This window comes from Ascaphus truei, chromosome 6 (assembly GCF_040206685.1).
Source record: "Ascaphus truei isolate aAscTru1 chromosome 6, aAscTru1.hap1, whole genome shotgun sequence".
Classification (NCBI taxonomy): Eukaryota; Metazoa; Chordata; class Amphibia; order Anura; family Ascaphidae; genus Ascaphus; species Ascaphus truei.
Window position 1 is genome coordinate 126093674 of NC_134488.1, and position 17487 is coordinate 126111160.

At 45.4% G+C, this 17487-nt stretch overlaps 1 protein-coding gene across 2 annotated transcripts; it reads right to left on the reverse strand.

The window, feature by feature from the left end:
- Positions 1-456: 456 nt before the first annotated feature.
- LOC142497855 (alpha-tectorin-like) lies at positions 457-17438 on the reverse strand. Of its 2 annotated transcripts, none has more exons than XM_075606227.1 (8): positions 17302-17438; positions 11501-11559; positions 11366-11404; positions 9481-9611; positions 8129-8410; positions 5156-5293; positions 3188-3347; positions 457-835 (listed from the first exon to the last, which is right to left on the reverse strand). In XM_075606227.1, the coding sequence occupies exons 2-8, from the start codon at positions 11526-11528 to the stop codon at positions 660-662; spliced, it is 954 nt and encodes a 317-aa protein (XP_075462342.1). In that variant the 5' UTR covers positions 11529-11559; positions 17302-17438; the 3' UTR covers positions 457-659. The 2 variants fall into 2 exon arrangements, with proteins under 2 accessions (XP_075462342.1, XP_075462343.1); XM_075606228.1 differs by lacking the exon at positions 17302-17438 and adding an exon at positions 14430-14554.
- Positions 17439-17487: the final 49 nt, after the last annotated feature.

The following is a 17487-nucleotide window of genomic DNA, read 5'->3' on the forward strand; positions in this document are numbered from 1 at the left end:
TGGATATCTCCGCCCTGTCCCACATAGATCATACAAAGAAAAAGCTTTTGGAAATATTTCAAATGATGGAGCAAACCATTACCATTAATTGACGCCCGTATGTCGTACCCGGTACAGGGCGGTCGCTGCCACACCAGGGGGCCCATGCTGCACTGTTTGTGCTATACGTGAAATGCTCATTGTGTAGGGGTAAATGGTGTTCCCCAGGGCCATCGAAGCGATGAACGGGATCCCCTCCACCACGGGATCGGTGCGAAAGTGATCACGATCGCAACAGTCCGGCGGGCACAATGATTTCCGGCATTGTCAAGCTTAAAGCTGGCAGACGAGGCGTTACATGAGCGAGTGCTATTTTGACATGGCAGATTCAACGTGTATTGCTATCTGGGACTTGGGCATTAAGAGCTATAACTTGGATTCTGACTGTTAGAAATATAGGAGAAAAAGGAAAAAATGTTTATTATATATTTCCTGTTTATTTCTGTGCATAGAATTAGAAATAAACAATGTCTAATGTGTGCATTGTCCAGAGATTATCACTGGGATTTGAACAAAGCCAGTTTCTTTATAGCTGGGACACGTCATCTCCCATACAAAATATAACAGAAGGAGGTGGGATTTTCTCTCTCTTGAATGGGGATGGAGCTTCAGGCTGGGGCTCAGAAGCAGGACCCCATGCTGATTTGACATGAGAAGTGCCAGGTTGTGGGCTGGCAGACCAGGGCGCCTGGGCACCATTCCTCGGTGCACTCAACCTCTCCATTGGTTTTGCACAGACATTTGTTTTCACATGTACTGTCCTTCCAGAAGGTGTCATTGTATCGGACAAAGTTAGCTGTAGAGAGGAGAGAAGACAACACGTTGACATCAATTTTATTTTATTTATTTATTTATGAAATGTTTTACCGGGAAGTAATACATTGAGAGTTACCTCTCGTTTTCAAGTATGTCCTGGGCACAGATTTAAGACAAATAATACATGTTTTCAAATACAGTTACATAATGAGCAGGGTATACATTATATACAAGACATTGCATGCACAGTTAAAGATCATTTATATTATGGGCGAGCATCTTAGGCTAAGGCCCCGCTCCCAGAGTCAGCGCGCCCGCACTGCAGACAGGCGGTGCGCTGACATACACAGACCGCGATATGCGGTCTGTAGGGAGCGGGAGCCGGAGCGGGAGGTGGGCGGGAGTGGGAGGTTTGACAGGGAGGGGGGCGTGGCTTGAGCGGAGGGACCCGCTACTCTTCCCCCCCCTCCCTCCACGGACTCGGGCTGGAGCTGCTGATGATAAGCAACACACACACACTCATACACACACACACACACAGGCACTCATATACACACACACACACACACACACAGACAGAGGCAGGCACTCACGCACTCATACACACACACACACAGACAGAGGCAGGCACTCACGCACTCACGCACTCAGACACACACAGACAGGCACACACACAGACAGGCACGCACGCACTCAGACACACACACAGACAGGCACTCACGCTGCTTTCACTCCACACTCCTCCCCGCTCCACGAAGCCTCTCCTCCTCCCGAAGCCTCCCCTCCCCATTGGCTCACAGCCACACCACGTGATGCATCAACGCTAGGAATCACCATTTTCTTGTGTCTCATAGCGGCTGACGCGCCACAGCGTGTAGTCAGGATTCCCCTGCTGGTGGGGAACTCGCGTGTGGCCGCCCGCGCCAACGAGCGCAACGGGACCGAGGCCTTAGGCGCTCTAGCTACAAGATACACAGTTAGCAGGCACAGACAGCATAACATTTTGCAGCTCCCCAATAAGCAATATGAATATAGTAATATAACTACATCTAATTCTGCTCCTCAGTGCTGCTGTGAAGCTATTTTCTCCTTACCAGGGGTGCTTGAACTCCCACTCCATGAAAAATGTGTGTTCAAGATTCAATAGCAAGGAGAAGAAGGTTTCACAGCATAGTAAATATGTAACCAACTAACCAGAAGCAGTGTCTATGCCTATTGAAGCACTTAGAACCATGGATACATCTGACACAGAAGAAGTGGGCATCCAGCTGCGAAACGCGTCTGTAGTGTCATAACAGGGGAGTTCTTACACTCTGCTGTAACCATAAAGACTCTTAGATATGATATAAATGCTGCCTACTGTCGGAGTCATTTGTAAGAAAAATACATTACATACAGTATATCTTTAAGTCTGGATCGCTATGCAATTTCAATAGCATATATGCTCACAGTTATTCAGTAGGGGTCAGTAAGAGACACGCAGCTATCTCCCATTGTCATGCATTATAACAATAGGATGCACAGATATTTCACACTATTTTGTTCTCTCACCCCTCCTCACATTCAACAACAGCTATATACTGTAAATACCTTGGTGAGATGAAAAAATGTAACTAAGAGAAATGTACCTAATTCCTCTTAATTGGTGCACACCCTTAATCATTGAATTACTGATAAGTTAATTTATCATATGGAGGTAAGTTAAAATGTACCTTTTATTGAATCACTTAAAATAATTCAGCTACTAGGACAGACACACCTTTGTGAGGTGATGAAGTGAAATAGACAGAGTACAACTATATCACCTCTGCTGTTATCAATGAGTTAGTTCTGCGATGATGGCATGTTCTTGGATCACCTGTAATTCTCTCACAGACTAGTAACAAGCACTTGGAAGGATACTGTATGGTGTTGTTATTAGTTACACGTGTGTGCCAACACCTGACGGATATATACAAAATTGAACCTTATAGTGTGCTAAAATAAATTAAAACCGCAGTTGCAAAAGAACTGTGAATTTCACATTCGCACCGAGGGCTGCAAGTTCGGTGTGAAATCAGTCAGTAGCAATTATACCTGTGTGACAAGCAGAATGTCCTGGGTTACAGTGTATAGTGTGCTTAATTTTTCCTGAAAGCTTAATCAGCATACAGTATAGCACACAGTGATTACAGGTATGCACCAATTAAAAGGAATTACATTTCTCTCAGCTACATTTCTCTAACAATCCTAATCCTCAGGTAGCCCCCCTCCCCTGGTACATTACATTCAACTACCATATGCTGCTCCAGCAAAATTCTCTCTTCCCCTTTTCCCTATTGCCTGGCTGGGATTAAAAAATTGAAGAGAACTGTCCTAGTCATGATGAATATTCACGATTCAGTGAACATACCTTCATACACACAGCCGCCAGGTGCGCTAAACTGATCCACCTGGAAAACCCAACGTCCAGGAGTGTTCACATTGGATGTCTGTCTAATTTTAACGATATCAGGGGTCCGGGAGCCAGGAATGTTGAAGTAATGAGTCTTATCTCCACTGTTAAAGCCAGCCTGTTATACAGAGAAAAATAACTCATCTTATTTACAGAATACCAACCGTGAAAAACTTCCTTTAAAATCCCACCATTAGAATACTGGAAATTATAGTACCATAAAATGAATAAGCCCAACAAATTTAAAATACAACATCAGGGAAATGAGACCACTGTCTAAAAGATCTTACAATCTAAGTAGTGTGCAAAGAATTAACAAAGAAGTAGAGACGTAGATTGTGCATTTGTTTGCAATACTTGGCCAAGTGGGTGAGTAAGTGGCTCTGCAGGGGCCAGTGTAGCCGGATTTTAAAGTGACTTAAGAATTCTCAAGTGGGAAGGTGGGACTTGAATGGGGAGAGCAGATTCTCGGGAAATACTTAGGGAAAGAAGTTGCATAGATTGAGAGAAGTGAATGATGAAGGTTTCAGACAGAAGTAGAGACAAGTGAGGTGGTGTAGACACAACTTTGAGCAGGACAGATGGACTTAGCAAGTTATCTATGCAGATATACAGGGAGGGTGAGGTGTAAAACCTTGAAAGTGATGAGAATTGAGATCTGTGTGGTGAGGTGAGAGACGAGTACAGTAGTACCAGTGTCAAAAAACTACAGCACCCAAACTCAAAATATACAGATACTTAGAGAAGTCCATTGATTAAGTTGCTATGCTGGCTGGGATGCCTGTTTAACACTAATCAGAGTGTATAAAGTGCAACAAAAAGAAAAGGATACTCTCAAATATAATGTAATAACAAAATAGATAACTGATAACAAAGTGAGGATCATCACATCAACGCAGCTCCTTCTAATGATCCAGATATTTATTGACATTGATACTGTATTTATTACCACATAGGCGTAGGATGCTTATTTAGGCTGCTCTTATAGTACTGGCTACGCTGACGGCGCACAGCACAGTCGCAAGTACTTTAAGTCCGTCGCGGGTGCCCATAGTGGGTGCGACCGTGACACGCAGCAACATAGCTACCAAGATCTCTGAAGATAAGGGGATTTGAGAATGACAGCGGCGGCGGCGTGACGTCAGCGGCACGTGAGCGGGTCAGCCAATCAGAGCTAACTGCTCACGGCCAAGCCTCTGCCACGCCCCCTGTTGCCCTCCCTTGGTCTCCTGCACTAGCAATCGCAATCGCTACGGAGACGGCTGATGTCAGCGGTCGCGTAGCCGGTCGCACAGCCAGTACTATAAGCGCAGCCTTAGTATGCTCTGTTGGAGTAGTCAGACCAATCTTCCCCCAGAAAACCAGAACATTTCTGGTACGTCACAAGGTCACTGTGAAGGTTAAACACCAATAACATCACTGGCAGGTGTCTCTGGAATTAGAGTGTCCCCAGGGCTAGAAATAGTGAGGTTTTAGCTCCGGGGACTCCCCCCCCCCTCTCCCCTCCTCCTTCCCTCATCCCCTCCCTCCCTCCCTCCCTCACCCACCCACCTTCTAAATTCTGGAAAAAGAAAAGAAACAGCAGCTGGGAGTGAAGGCTGTGTGTTTATTGCAAAGGTGCACAGGTCTCTAATTTTATGCAAGTATTAGTTAACTCCACGATATTTGCAAAAATATCTGGAAAGTTGAGGTCAAAGGTGTTCTCTGGAAGGAACACTGTGTATTTGCTTTGGCAAAAGTTAATATCTGTGCAACTTGCTGCCTTGCTGGAACTGTCTAAAATGTCCCAAATCCACAGGCTTGTTTGACTGGATACGGCAAAGTAATATGTCTGGGTAATTACTGTGTTCGTGCAGCAACGGACAAATACTACAATATTATTTGATAGTCAGATCCACATGTTCGGGGTGCGATCTGATACCGTACCTGGGCAGGTATGCCTCCTAATCCTGTCCTTGGGTCTCCACCGCTGGCTGTCCCAGTCGTCCATTCAATGTTCCCATAATTCAGTATAATAAAGGCTCTCTTCTCGTCAGTGGTCAGAACAGCCTGGAAAGTGTTTGTCTGGGTACAAATAATGCAGACGCATATTGGTATACATAAACCGATAAGTATACAATCAAAGTTATTACATACCCAGTGTGGAGCAGTACGTCTCAGTCTCCCAGATGAATAGTCCTTCAACCGATAGGGGCTGGAGAAGGACACTTTAAAGAGGCTATGCAAGCAGCTTAAAAAATGGTTTAATATTTGCAGCCTTTGATTACCTTTACTGAAAATGAATAACCTAAGCTGTTGATCAATTCATTCTCCCGTGATCGATCAGCAAAATCCTGTTCCCCAGGCATCACTAAACTTAAAGCACTTGATGAGTAGTGTTTTTTTAAGGCACTTTGGTTGCACTAATTAGTGCTCTTCGTTACTTAAACGCCCACCCTTGTACTTCATCACAACTCTAAACGGCTGCCTTTCAGTTTCAAATCAATCGTGCAGTCAGTGTAACTCAGCAGCTACAATGTATCCTTATATTACAAAGGCAACATTATCGTATACACTAATATCTTATTACACAATAATAATATAATAAATAATAATATATACTGTACTAATAATATAATATATAATAATATGGCTCCGGATAACAGGAAAGTACCACTCAAACTGCTGCGAATATTAGCAACAAATTATCACAAACAGGAAAGTGTTACAAAGATCTTGCACTGCTGGGGAGGTGGCTAAAGCCTGTTGTAGAATGCAGAGGATGCTCAGTATATTAAATCTCATATAAAATAGTATTGAGTTGAATTAAAAAAAAAAAAGGGAAATAAGTATTATTTAATACAGCAGAACTGATTCCTTAAAAAAAAAAAAAAAACACCCGTAGGATATTGTTGGATTGCTGCTTTAACCCTCCGCTCTGAGCATTGTGTGCAGACAGCCAAAATCAAATACATGAAATGCACATGTGTTGTGATAGTGCTAATAGGAATAGCAAAAAGTGATTACATTAAAGCTCACTACCAGACTTACTATCTGTTCCTGTGATACCCAACGTGCTGCTCAGGAAGCCACAAGGGGCACTTAGTACTACTGTACCTGAGCACATTCTTCCTACTGATAATCTGCAGCGAGTCTTCTATCAATAAGCAAACCTGCACTGGCACAGAGGGGCAGATACCACTTACAGGGCAGCCGTGGGTAAAAGTGTCATTGTGCAGCAGAATATATTTATTTGGGCAGAGTCCCAGTTAATGCGTACAAGATTAATAGCTCCCATAGCATTCATGTGAAAGATTAGAGAATTAACCCGTGGGCAGATTTGTGCATCAGCAATGACTTGCTGTTGGCAGCCTTTGTCTTGTTGACGACACACCATCTGACTGCAGAGAGTAAAGAATCAGTCCGGAATTCAAATTCACATGGTCGTCATGTGCCTATTTTCTGAATACTGTAGCTCGTGAGATTCTCTCATCCGGCTGCCGTTAAATATATCCTGTTATTTTAATGCCATATAACTTTCTCTGCCTCCCTGTCTGATGTGGGGGGGGGGGCGAGGGGGGAGGTCGGGAGTAACCAGGATTATGTATTAAAATAAAACAGATTCAAAGAATTATGATTATGTGCGGCTCTCGTTTTCCGTTCAGCCACATTTTTTTCAAATGAATAAAAAAGGACAGCGGATGTATCTGCGTATACAGTACATTGGTTTACATTTTGCAATTCACAGAATGGGCTAAGAATATATGGAAAGAATATGAAAGGCATGCAGAGTATCTCTGGGGCAAATTAGGGGTCCCATAATAAGACAAGTAGGGCCATATTTGTAAATATGGGCATTTTTTGCATTTATTGGAGCTTTTTTATATTTGGTGTCCTTGGCAGCTGTTTATTTATCAGCTGTTTCCTGACCAGATTCCTGTTTGCCTGAGCACCCAGTTGTACTACGCTTTAACTTCTTAAGGCCCCTGCTAGGGGCATCCCAAGAAGCGGGCTCTGAGACTCTCTCTGTGCAGTGATGTCTAATGTCAGATCATTGTCAGGGATTATTTCAGATGAATGTTTCCCATATGTATGTTAACACACACACACACACACACATGCACACACGCACGCGCATACACACACACACGCACGCGCACACACACACACGCACGCGCATACACACACGCACGCGCATACACACACACACGCACGCGCATACACACACACACACACACACGCACACACGCACGCGCATACACACACACACACGCACGCGCATACACACACACACACACACACACGCACGTGCATACACACACACACACACACACACACGCACGCGCATACACACACACACACGCGCGCGCGCGCACGCATACACACACACACACGCATGCGCATACACACACACACACACACCACCCTGCCTGAATTCCTGTGTAATTTTCATAGGTAATACACTAGATAACGTGATCCTGCATTTCGTACAAACTAAGGAGTTTAGTAATTAAAGTGCAGTAGCTATTACACCAGGGGTGGGCAACTCCAGTCCTCAAGGGCCACCAACAGGTCAGGTTTTCAGGATATCCCTGCTTGGGAGCAGGTGGCTCAATCAGTGGCTTGGTCGAAGATTGAGCCTCCGGTGCTGAAGCAGGGACAAATTGAGCCACCTGTGAGGAAGCAGGGACAAATTGAGCCACCTGTGAAGCAGAGACCGATTGAGCCAACTGTGCTGAAGCAGGGATATCCTGAAAACCTGACCTGTTGATGGCCCTTGAGGACTGGAGTTTCCCACCCCTGTATTACACTGATGACTGTGTTGTCTACGTGATCATCAGCGTACCAATGGTTTCTTAAGAAACTCCACATGGAGAGACCACCTTGGGAGGCATACTCTGCATATAAGAGATCACGCACCTTTTTGGACCGTGACCCAAAATAGGCCACTTTATCCCAGGTGGCCACAAAAGACCAGGTCGCCTTATAGTGGAGGTTTGGAAAATACTTCTTTATGTCCTGGGTAATCCTCTGCAAGAGCGTAGGCTCCGTGCTCTGACGGTAATACACTGATCCCGCAATTTGATTGTTCACATCCCCCCAATAGGGGGCGACGAAAGGGCTGCCATCGGACAGCGGGAAGGCGTCAGGGGTGTACTTGGAAACAGGGACCCCAAATGAAATCACTCCATTGTTGTTCACCTAGAAACACAAAGCAGGAGGTTACCACCGGTGGATCTCTATGGCATATAACCCTTTGCTATCATACAGTGCAAGCCTCCCCACTTAGATACACAGACACAAATATACATCCATGCACAAGTCTCTGTGGATACACGGCTTAGGTGCATTACACACAGTGCTAGTGGCTTGTTGACATTCAACGCACTACATGCCCGGGTCCCAGCTATCTAAAAGAGCTTCTAGTTCCCTACACTCCCATTCACTCACTTCCATCTGCAGGTGAAGGACCCCTAACAGTTCCCAGAATCTCCTTAACTTCCTTTGGGGCCCGAGCTTTTAGCCCCGCTGCTCTCACTCTCTGGAACATGCTGCCTCGTACAGTTTGAAAGACCCCTCTCTGGAAATCTATAAGAACAGGCTCAAAACCTACCTGTTTACCCAGGCATATAAGTAATGAACCACAACCTATCCGGCATTTAATAGCTACATTACTGTCTCGTCCTGCATTGCATCTGTCCTTTTCTTTGGTCTTGTTTATAACCTTAAATGTTTTCTTCTATTTCCCTTTTTGTAACTGTGAAACGCTTTGAGTCCCATTAGGAGAAAAGCGCTACATAAATAAATAAATGTATTATTATTATTATGAGTATACACCGGCCCGTATTTCCCAATATGTCCACCAGGCCCGGGCCTAGGGTTGGAGGATTGGAGTAAAGCCCCCCTGAATTAGAGGTTTACTTAAGAGAGATGGACATCGAATCCATAGGCCCTTATTCTGCAAGGTGTGATAAGCACATATGACTTTCTATCGCATGAAAAGTCCCACTGACTTTAATGGTGCTTTTTCTACGATAGCACGTCGTCTGCGCTTAGCACACCTTACAGAATAAGAGCCTAAGTCTCCCACTCCCTTTTTTTAAATATAAGGAGAGTCTACGTGTTGACGCCCACTTATTTCTCATTGTTTTTTGTTGTTTGATGGAATATCCACTAGTGATATAAACCGGAGCTGCGAGCTCCGCTCTGACCGTTCCACGCATGCCCTTAATACACGGATTTGACTCTAAACAAACAGACAAGACACGTACAAAGAGAGACTTGTGTTTCTTTCCAAAAAAGGTGAAAGTAACAGAGATGGGAATTTCACCAGATGTCCCGTCATCTAGTTTCCGGGTTATTTTGTCCTGTACTGACGGCCCATAGGGATAGAGGACTGAATCTATGAGTACAATAAAAACAGCAGGATTACACCAGAGATTAAACCAAATATACAGTAACTCTGAAGCAAACCAGAAAATCAGATTTTTTTTCAGTGCAGGATAATACCTTTTAGCTCTTCCCCTGACTGAGAGAACACGGACGCACCATTTGTGTTTCACAATTAAACCCCTTTGTACACCGTATCAGTTAAATGTCCAGACTGCTTCCGAATCATACTTCCTGGCGATTCTAATTTACCTGAAGATCTTCACGTACTGGTCACATACAGATGTCACCAGGTTTATTGTCCCCTGGGGATGAAAAGCAGAAAGCCAGCGGCTCCGGGGACTGTGGCTGACATCAGAGGGTCCGTTCTTCTGAATGTGACACCCCCACGGAGAGATTTCCCACCGCCAAGTGAGGTTTCGGAGGGTTATCCCAGCAGCAGAAAGATCAAGTCTGGCAACATCTGTACATTGTAGCCCAATTTACTGGTACTTTTCAGGTTTTCAATAAATATTGATGTATAAAACAATTTTTTACCAATATTCTTACATTGGGTTTTTATAAAGACCGCTATATTACTTGATCACCATAACCTTGAAGTATTGCGATATTTATCCTAAATTTGGTTTGCGCCCCTTTCAAACCTTCAGTGGATGATTTAGATATTATATATTTCATTATATGTTACTGGGTTTTTTCCATCTGGCTTCGGGAACCTAACTTTATAAATTATTATTAATTTATGGAATAACAATTACAAGTGTTAGAGAAGGGCTCGTTTTTCACAGACAGTGACACTACATCAGAAGAGAATAATGGATTAACGTGACCCATCCGTTCTTCCCCCATGCTGCCCCCAACATGACTCCCGAACATGAGACCCATAACATTTCTTCACAGACATTCACAGCTCTTGTTCACTTCAGTGGCCGAGATAAAGAGTAACACTACTTTTTTATTCTCACCCCCAGAGTACCACTACTTTACAATAATTTTTTTGATGGAAAGGGATGTTTAGTTTAGGGGGCCTGAAACGTGGCTCTCGCACAGGACCACTACTTTGTTTAAGCCATTTTGACCAGTGGCTGGTATGCGCCAGCAGTCACCAAGTGACGATGTGGGGAATCGCACCCCGATCTGGCATTAACTGGCATTGACTTGAACGGCAGGTAACATAGAAACATCGTCTCACGAGTCTGACCACTTCGGACCTGCTGTAAACCCCCACACCCTATTTGATTTTTGGATGACTTTATTTAATACGGCCCTTTGCCCTTCACCTCCTTGCTAGCACTCTTCTCCCCTGTGACCTCTTTTCCTCTTTGTAATATGCTTCCCTCCTGTACTTTGTTGAAACCCTTTACGTATTTGAACGTTTCACTATATCCGCCCTCTCCCTTCTATCGTCTAAGCCAGGGGGGCTCAACTCCAGTCCTCAAGCCCTACAACAGGTCAGCTTTTCAGGATATCCCAGCTTCAGCACAGGTGGCTCAATCAGAGGCTCAGACTGAGCAACCTGTGCTGAAGCAAGGACTGATGAGCCACCTGTGCTGAAGCAGGGATATCCTGAGAACCTGACATGCTGGGGGGGAGGGGCTTGAGGACTACAGTTGCCCCCCCCCCTGCACTAAGCTCTACACATATGGCCCTTTAGTACAGGTGAGCAAGAGCATCACGGCTCAGTGAATCCCAGCCTCATTATCCGAGACTTTAGCGCTTTAGCTCAGCTCATCTCAGCTCCACTTCCCCCAGAGACGGTTACTGTACCTATTCCAGGGCCCTTCTGTCCAACGCATGATGTCACAACTGCAAATAAACACATAAATATAGAGATTGATAAATGTGTCTTCTTCTGGAAACAGAGGTCCGCGTGCATATGTGCCTGGGAGGCGCGACACTTACCGAGAAGGAGCAACGGCAGGCTTTTCATACTGATTCAATCCTCCAAGCGGTCTTCACTTCTGAAATAAAATGTGACAGTCAGCCCCAGCGCCTTTCATAATAAGGTGATTCTGCTATTAGTATAGTGTCCCCCCTACTGTCTCTGTAAGTTCTCCCTACTTACCACTTAGATTGTAAGCTCTGCGGGCTAGGGACTCCTTTACCTAATCTTACTATTATATATGAAGAGCTTATTCCTATTATGCCACTTGTATTACGGCTATATAGCACTATACACATGGATGGCGCTATATACATAAAGATATAGACACACACAGTATAGAGGAGGAAACAATATCTGTCTGGAATGAAGTGAGTCTCGCCTCCCCCCTTTTTCTTCTTCTCTTCCCCCCACCACCCCTCCCTGCAGCTTCCGTAAGATAACGTATGTAGAACGTATATATCCCTAAATGTTTCTATTGGAGGAATGTATTTGCTGCTCTGTAGTTCTCATCTCTTCCACCACACCCGGCTCTCATTCACACTTTATTAAACAATCCCACATAGATGTACTGTATGTATCACAGAATTTGCCTGACCAAAACTACGTCCAAAACCAAAACACTGCCGTTTTTTTAAGAACATGTAACATGTATCTATATCTTTCTTTAAGACGGCATACACAGTATAACCCAGGGGTGGGTAGCTCCAGTCCTCAAGGGCCACCAGCTGGTTAGGTTCTAAGGATATCCCTGCTTCAGCACAGGTGGCTCAATCAGTGGCTCAGTCAAAGACTGCACCACCTGTGCTGAAGCCGGAATATCGCAAATACTTGATCTAGCGGTGGCCCCTGAGGACTGGAGTTGCCAACCCCTGGTATAACCTCATCTGCATGACTCTTGCTTCAGAATGCAGATAATACTACTCTCTGCCGTAACCTTTCTTGCAATGAAAGGGATTCTCGGTTTCTGCCTCGCTGTACTAGCTGCATTATGTGCACATTTCTTGTCACATTTTCCATAATGTTAGCAATGTTGTGAGCACGGCTAGAATTCACTAAACTCCAGGCGCTGACACACGGCTTGGGAGGGGGGGAGGTAGGGAGGGAGGTAGCTAGGGAGGGAGGTAGGGAGGGCGAGAGGGAGATAGGGAGGGAGAGAGGGAGATAGGGAGGGAGAGAGGGAGATAGGGAGGGAGGGAGGAGATAGGGAGGGAGGGAGATAGGGAGGGAGGGAGATAGGGAGGGAGGGAGGTAGGGAGATAGGGTGGGAGGAAGGGAGGGAGGAAGGGAGGAGGGAGGTAGGAAGGGTGGGAGGTAGGTAGGGAGATAAGGAGATAGGGAGGGAGGGAGATAGGGACAGAGGGAGATAGGGAGGGAGATAGGGACAGAGGGAGTTAGGGAGGGAGGGATGGAGGGAGATAGGGTGGGAGGGAGATAGGGTGGGACGGAGATAGGGTGGGTGGGAGGGAGATAGGGTGGGTGGGAGGGAGATAGGGTGGGTGGGAGGGGAGATGGTGGGAGGGAGATAGGGTGGGAGGGAGATAGAGTGGGAGGGAGATAGGGTGGGAGGGAGATAGGGTGGGTGGGTGGGAGGGGAGATAGGGTGGGTGGGAGGGGAGATAGGGTGGGTGGGAGGGGAGATGGAGGGAGATAGGGTGGGTGGGAGGGGAGATGGAGGGAGATAGGGTGGGTGGGAGGGGAGATGGAGGGAGATAGGGTGGGTGGGAGGGGAGATGGAGGGAGATAGGGTGGGTGGGAGGGGAGATGGAGGGAGATAGGGTGGGAGGGGAGAGAGAGAGCATCTCCCATCAGTTGTGTTCACATTTGGAGTACGGGTGAATCTGTTGGGAGGTGTCTGGCTCAATGGGCCCTCAACTAAATAGGTCTCTTTCAGATAACAGTTGGCTAAGGGCCCAGCGTGTATACAGCAAACAAATCCATGTTCAGCAATAGGAACAAAAGTAAGAATCTGACCCCACATTGGTAATTATGACAATATTGTTACAGTAGAAATACATATGAAAAACATAGGACCCTATGGGAAGGAGTCACTCCTTGACAAAGTACCATTTAGGCATGAAACGGGGTTGAAGTGCTTCCTAATAAAACAATATTTTCCTTATTATTCTGTTTTGGGTCAGTTTTGTGCTTCTGTGCTTGCTCCTGTGGCTTGCTTGTTGCATACATGTTGTGGGGATCACGCCGCTGCACGTTTAGCTTCCCCCCTCTGGAGTTCTGAGACTGTGTGAGCAGTTTCCACTCGTGGGTACTGAAAACACGGCTACCATTGATCCCCAAATTCTCAGAAGGTCAAGAATGCTATATATGAAGAAGGAACTGCATACTTCTCAGGTTGGTGCTTTTAAAAAGTGTATACACGTGTACACTAGATCTGCCCAACAATCATTGTTAAAGGAACATACTGTTGAGGACGACAACATTATATATATATATATATATATATATATATATATATGTTGTCGTCCTCAACAGTATGTTCCTTTAACAATGATTGTTGGGCAGATCTAGTGTATACACTTTGTATATATATACAAATATATGGGTTTCCCCCCATGTCTAGGGAAACAACCTGTGGTGATTTACCTGAGCAGCTAACAGGAGGCCTGATCCTCAGCTGAAGGGAGCCTGGGGTGACCTTGTTATCTAACACACAGCGCCTCCACCTGAGGAGGATCCTCACACAGTGGGACAGCCCCTCCCAAGACAACGCTGCAGTAAATATACACGCTTGGTACTTAAAGGAATATTTACTGAACATATAATAAACACAGCACAACACAACATAATATTAACCACGTGGAGTATCACCACAGTACTTGGGGTGCGGTGGCACCAGTGTCCCAGTGTCCGTCCCGCACATCAGTCCCTACCCAAAGTGTAGGAGGTAGCGCTACCCCTGAGAACCGTTGGTGCACTTAGGTGTTATACCTTCACGGGCACTCCAGTACCCGGGTACCGCCGAATGAGACAAGGATCCATCTGATGTAAGTCGATCCGGTCTGTTCAACGAAGGCGTCCGCCTCTGTGTGGGGTGAACTCCCGCCGGAGGGTCTCACCTTTAAGCGTCTCTTAGATAGCCGGTGGTCTGGTCTCAGACCGCAAGTCACCGCATGGCGTCTGTCACGGCGTCCCTGACACTATGCAGTACTGGGGAAGCGTCCCTAACTATGGGCCCACCTCGGGGGGGGGAGGGGGTGACTCTGGCCCAGTCCAGCGGAGCACTGCTCCCTGGACACTACCTTCTTCCTCCCTATCCTGCTCCCGACTGACGTGGTGTGCTGAGCGCGCCAAATGTATCTTCTGCTTTCCCGGGGATCTACCAGCCCTATTGGCTGCTGTGGCTCACATGAGGAGCAGCCCCTTGGGCTGCTGGGACATGTAGCCTCGTGCGGAGCCTTTGGTAATGGGTGCTGCATTGTACCTATCTGCGTATGCGCGAAGCTCGCAATGTGCATGGGCGCAAATTCCAAGATGGCCACCGGAGCAGCTCCCCGTCTGCATGGGGCTCCGGCGACCCGGTCGCCTATCTGACTGCCCGCAGCTCCCTGTACTCGCCGGCTGTCCGCATGCCTCGCCGGCGGCACCTGCGTGTCTCCGCAGCCAGCCGCAGCCTCCCCCCTTCCCAACAGCCGCATCGAGATAAGGGGAACCAAGGGGACCTGGCTACATATATATTTATTTATTTCAAATATATCAGGTGCGCAGATACAATGGGGTTAAGTATGTTCTTAAGGATGCAGCCACAATGTTGGTTTTAACACAAAAACCTAAAGGTATCTATGATATATGAAACATTCGGAGAATAAGAAAATGTCCTTATATGAAAAATCTTTATATGAGAGGGAATGATGGTGTATTTTGATAGTACTGTAGATCAGACAAAATCCAAACACAATCAGTCCCTCTCCTATAAGGACTTTTCATAGAAGGACATTTTCTTATTTCGCCAAATATTCCTGTGTGCTTTGTACTATGTGTGTGTGTGTGTGTGTGTGTGTGTGTGTGTGTGTGTGTGTGTGTGTGTGTGCTTTGTACTATGTGTGTGTGTGTGTGTGTGTGTGCTTTGTACTATGAGTGTGTGTGTGCTTTGTAATATGAGTGTGTGTGCGCTTTGTAGTGTGTGTGTGTGTGTGTGTGTGTGTGTGTGTGTGTGTGTGTGTGTGTGTGTGTGTGTGTGTGTGTGTGTGTGTGTGTACTTTGTACTATGTGTGTGTGTGTGTGCTTTGTACTATGTGTGTGTGTGCCTTGTACTATGTGTGTGTGTGTGTGTGTGCTTTGTACTATGTGTGTGTGTGTGCCTTGTACTATGTGTGTGTGTGCCCTGTACTATGTGTGTGTGTGCTTTGTACTGTGTGTGCTTTGTAGTGTGTGTGTTTGTATGTATATATATATATACAAACACACACACACACACTACAAAACACACACAGTACAAAGCACACACACACATAGTACAGGGCGCACACACACACACACACACACACACATAGTACAAAGCACACACACACACATAGTACAAGGCACACACACATATATATATAATCCACAGAGGCAGCCGGCACTCCACTTGCAAGTAGAGAAAATTGGGTGCTTGTCCCATAAAGCAATAATAAACCATACGATACCGTTTGAAGCACGAGATCAGGAGACAGCACTCTGGTAAGTTTGATCACAAGTTTCTGTATTGAAAAAGACACATAAACCGACGTTTCGGTCCCCCAGTGCCACCACCTTGAGAAAGGTCCCACTGGGGGACCGAAACGTCGGTTTATGTGTCTTTTTCAATACAAAAACTTGTGATCAAACTTACCAGAGTGCTGTCTCCTGATCTCGTGCTACAAACGGTATTGTACGGTTTATTTTATATATATATATATATATATATATATATATATATATATATATATATATATATATAATTCATGTGCGCTTTGCCTGGAGTGCTGATATACTTGTCTTCTGTTGAATACGATATATCTTCACCCAGTTCGTGAACTATGGTGAAAATGTTGCACATCTCTATCCTGTGCCTCCTCTTTTTACAGTATAGGGTTTTCAATATTTCAGATTCCACTTATCTTACTACAAGATAAAACAATTATCTCCAACTATATACTTTTCTCACAATAAGATCTCTATTCCTTTCCCATCTTAGGATGCCCAGATATCCCTATCTGCGTCGCCCCAAAGGCGGACAGCCTTTGGCGCAGCTGAACGGCAGCCAAAGAGTGTGAGAGGTTTGCTGCCGTACGCTGATGTTGGGGATGTTAAAGCTGCTCTATTTCACTCTGAAACTCACCAGCCCATTTTTATTCCCTGTACCCAATTTTCCAACTTTCCTGCCCTTATAGATTGTAAACTCCTTGAGGAAGGGTCTCTTCTATCACATTGCAGGCTTATCCTTCCTCACCTAAAACAACTTTAATCTGGTCTGTAAATGTTACATTCGCCCTTATTCACATCTCTAGCTGTCCATGAAATGTCTGTGAATTGACTGTGTGACCTCTGTTCATTTAATGTAACCGTGTATTGTTATAACTCTGTGCCCAGGACATACTTGAAAACGAGACGTAACTCTTACTTCCCGGTAAAACATTTTATAAATAAATAATCCCTATATCATTATACAATGCATTTCTGCCCTTGTTTCCTCCTTAATCGCTATAAAGTGTATTGGTGATGGCACAGGCTAGGAAGATGCATACAGTATAATAATGCTGTACTCCTTGGTGTACCCAACTCCAACAATCCAGTCATTCGCAATAATGAGTAACAAGTAAGTGTGTTAAAATGAACTCACCCTGCTGCTCTTTCTGCACACATATGACGGATAGCAGCTCTGCACGACTTATATATCTGCTAGGAAAGGATCTGCATGGTGCATGCATAACCTCTCCCATTCATGATGAGTGCAGCAAACTGACTGCTGGTTCAGTGAATTAATTAAACCTTTTACTGCTGTAGGAGTTAACGCCGAATTACAAAC

Excerpts from the sequence above, each read along its gene's own strand:
- LOC142497855 (XM_075606227.1), bottom strand. The coding sequence starts at position 11,528 with ATGAAAAGCCTGCCGTTGCTCCTTCTCG. Across the intron at positions 8,411-9,480 it reads AGAAACACAAGTCTCTCTTT|GTGAACAACAATGGAGTGAT; the intron begins GTACGTGTCTTG and ends TTGTGTTTCTAG. Across the intron at positions 3,348-5,155 it reads TAGGAGGCATACCTGCCCAG|GCTGGCTTTAACAGTGGAGA; the intron begins GTACGGTATCAG and ends TCTGTATAACAG.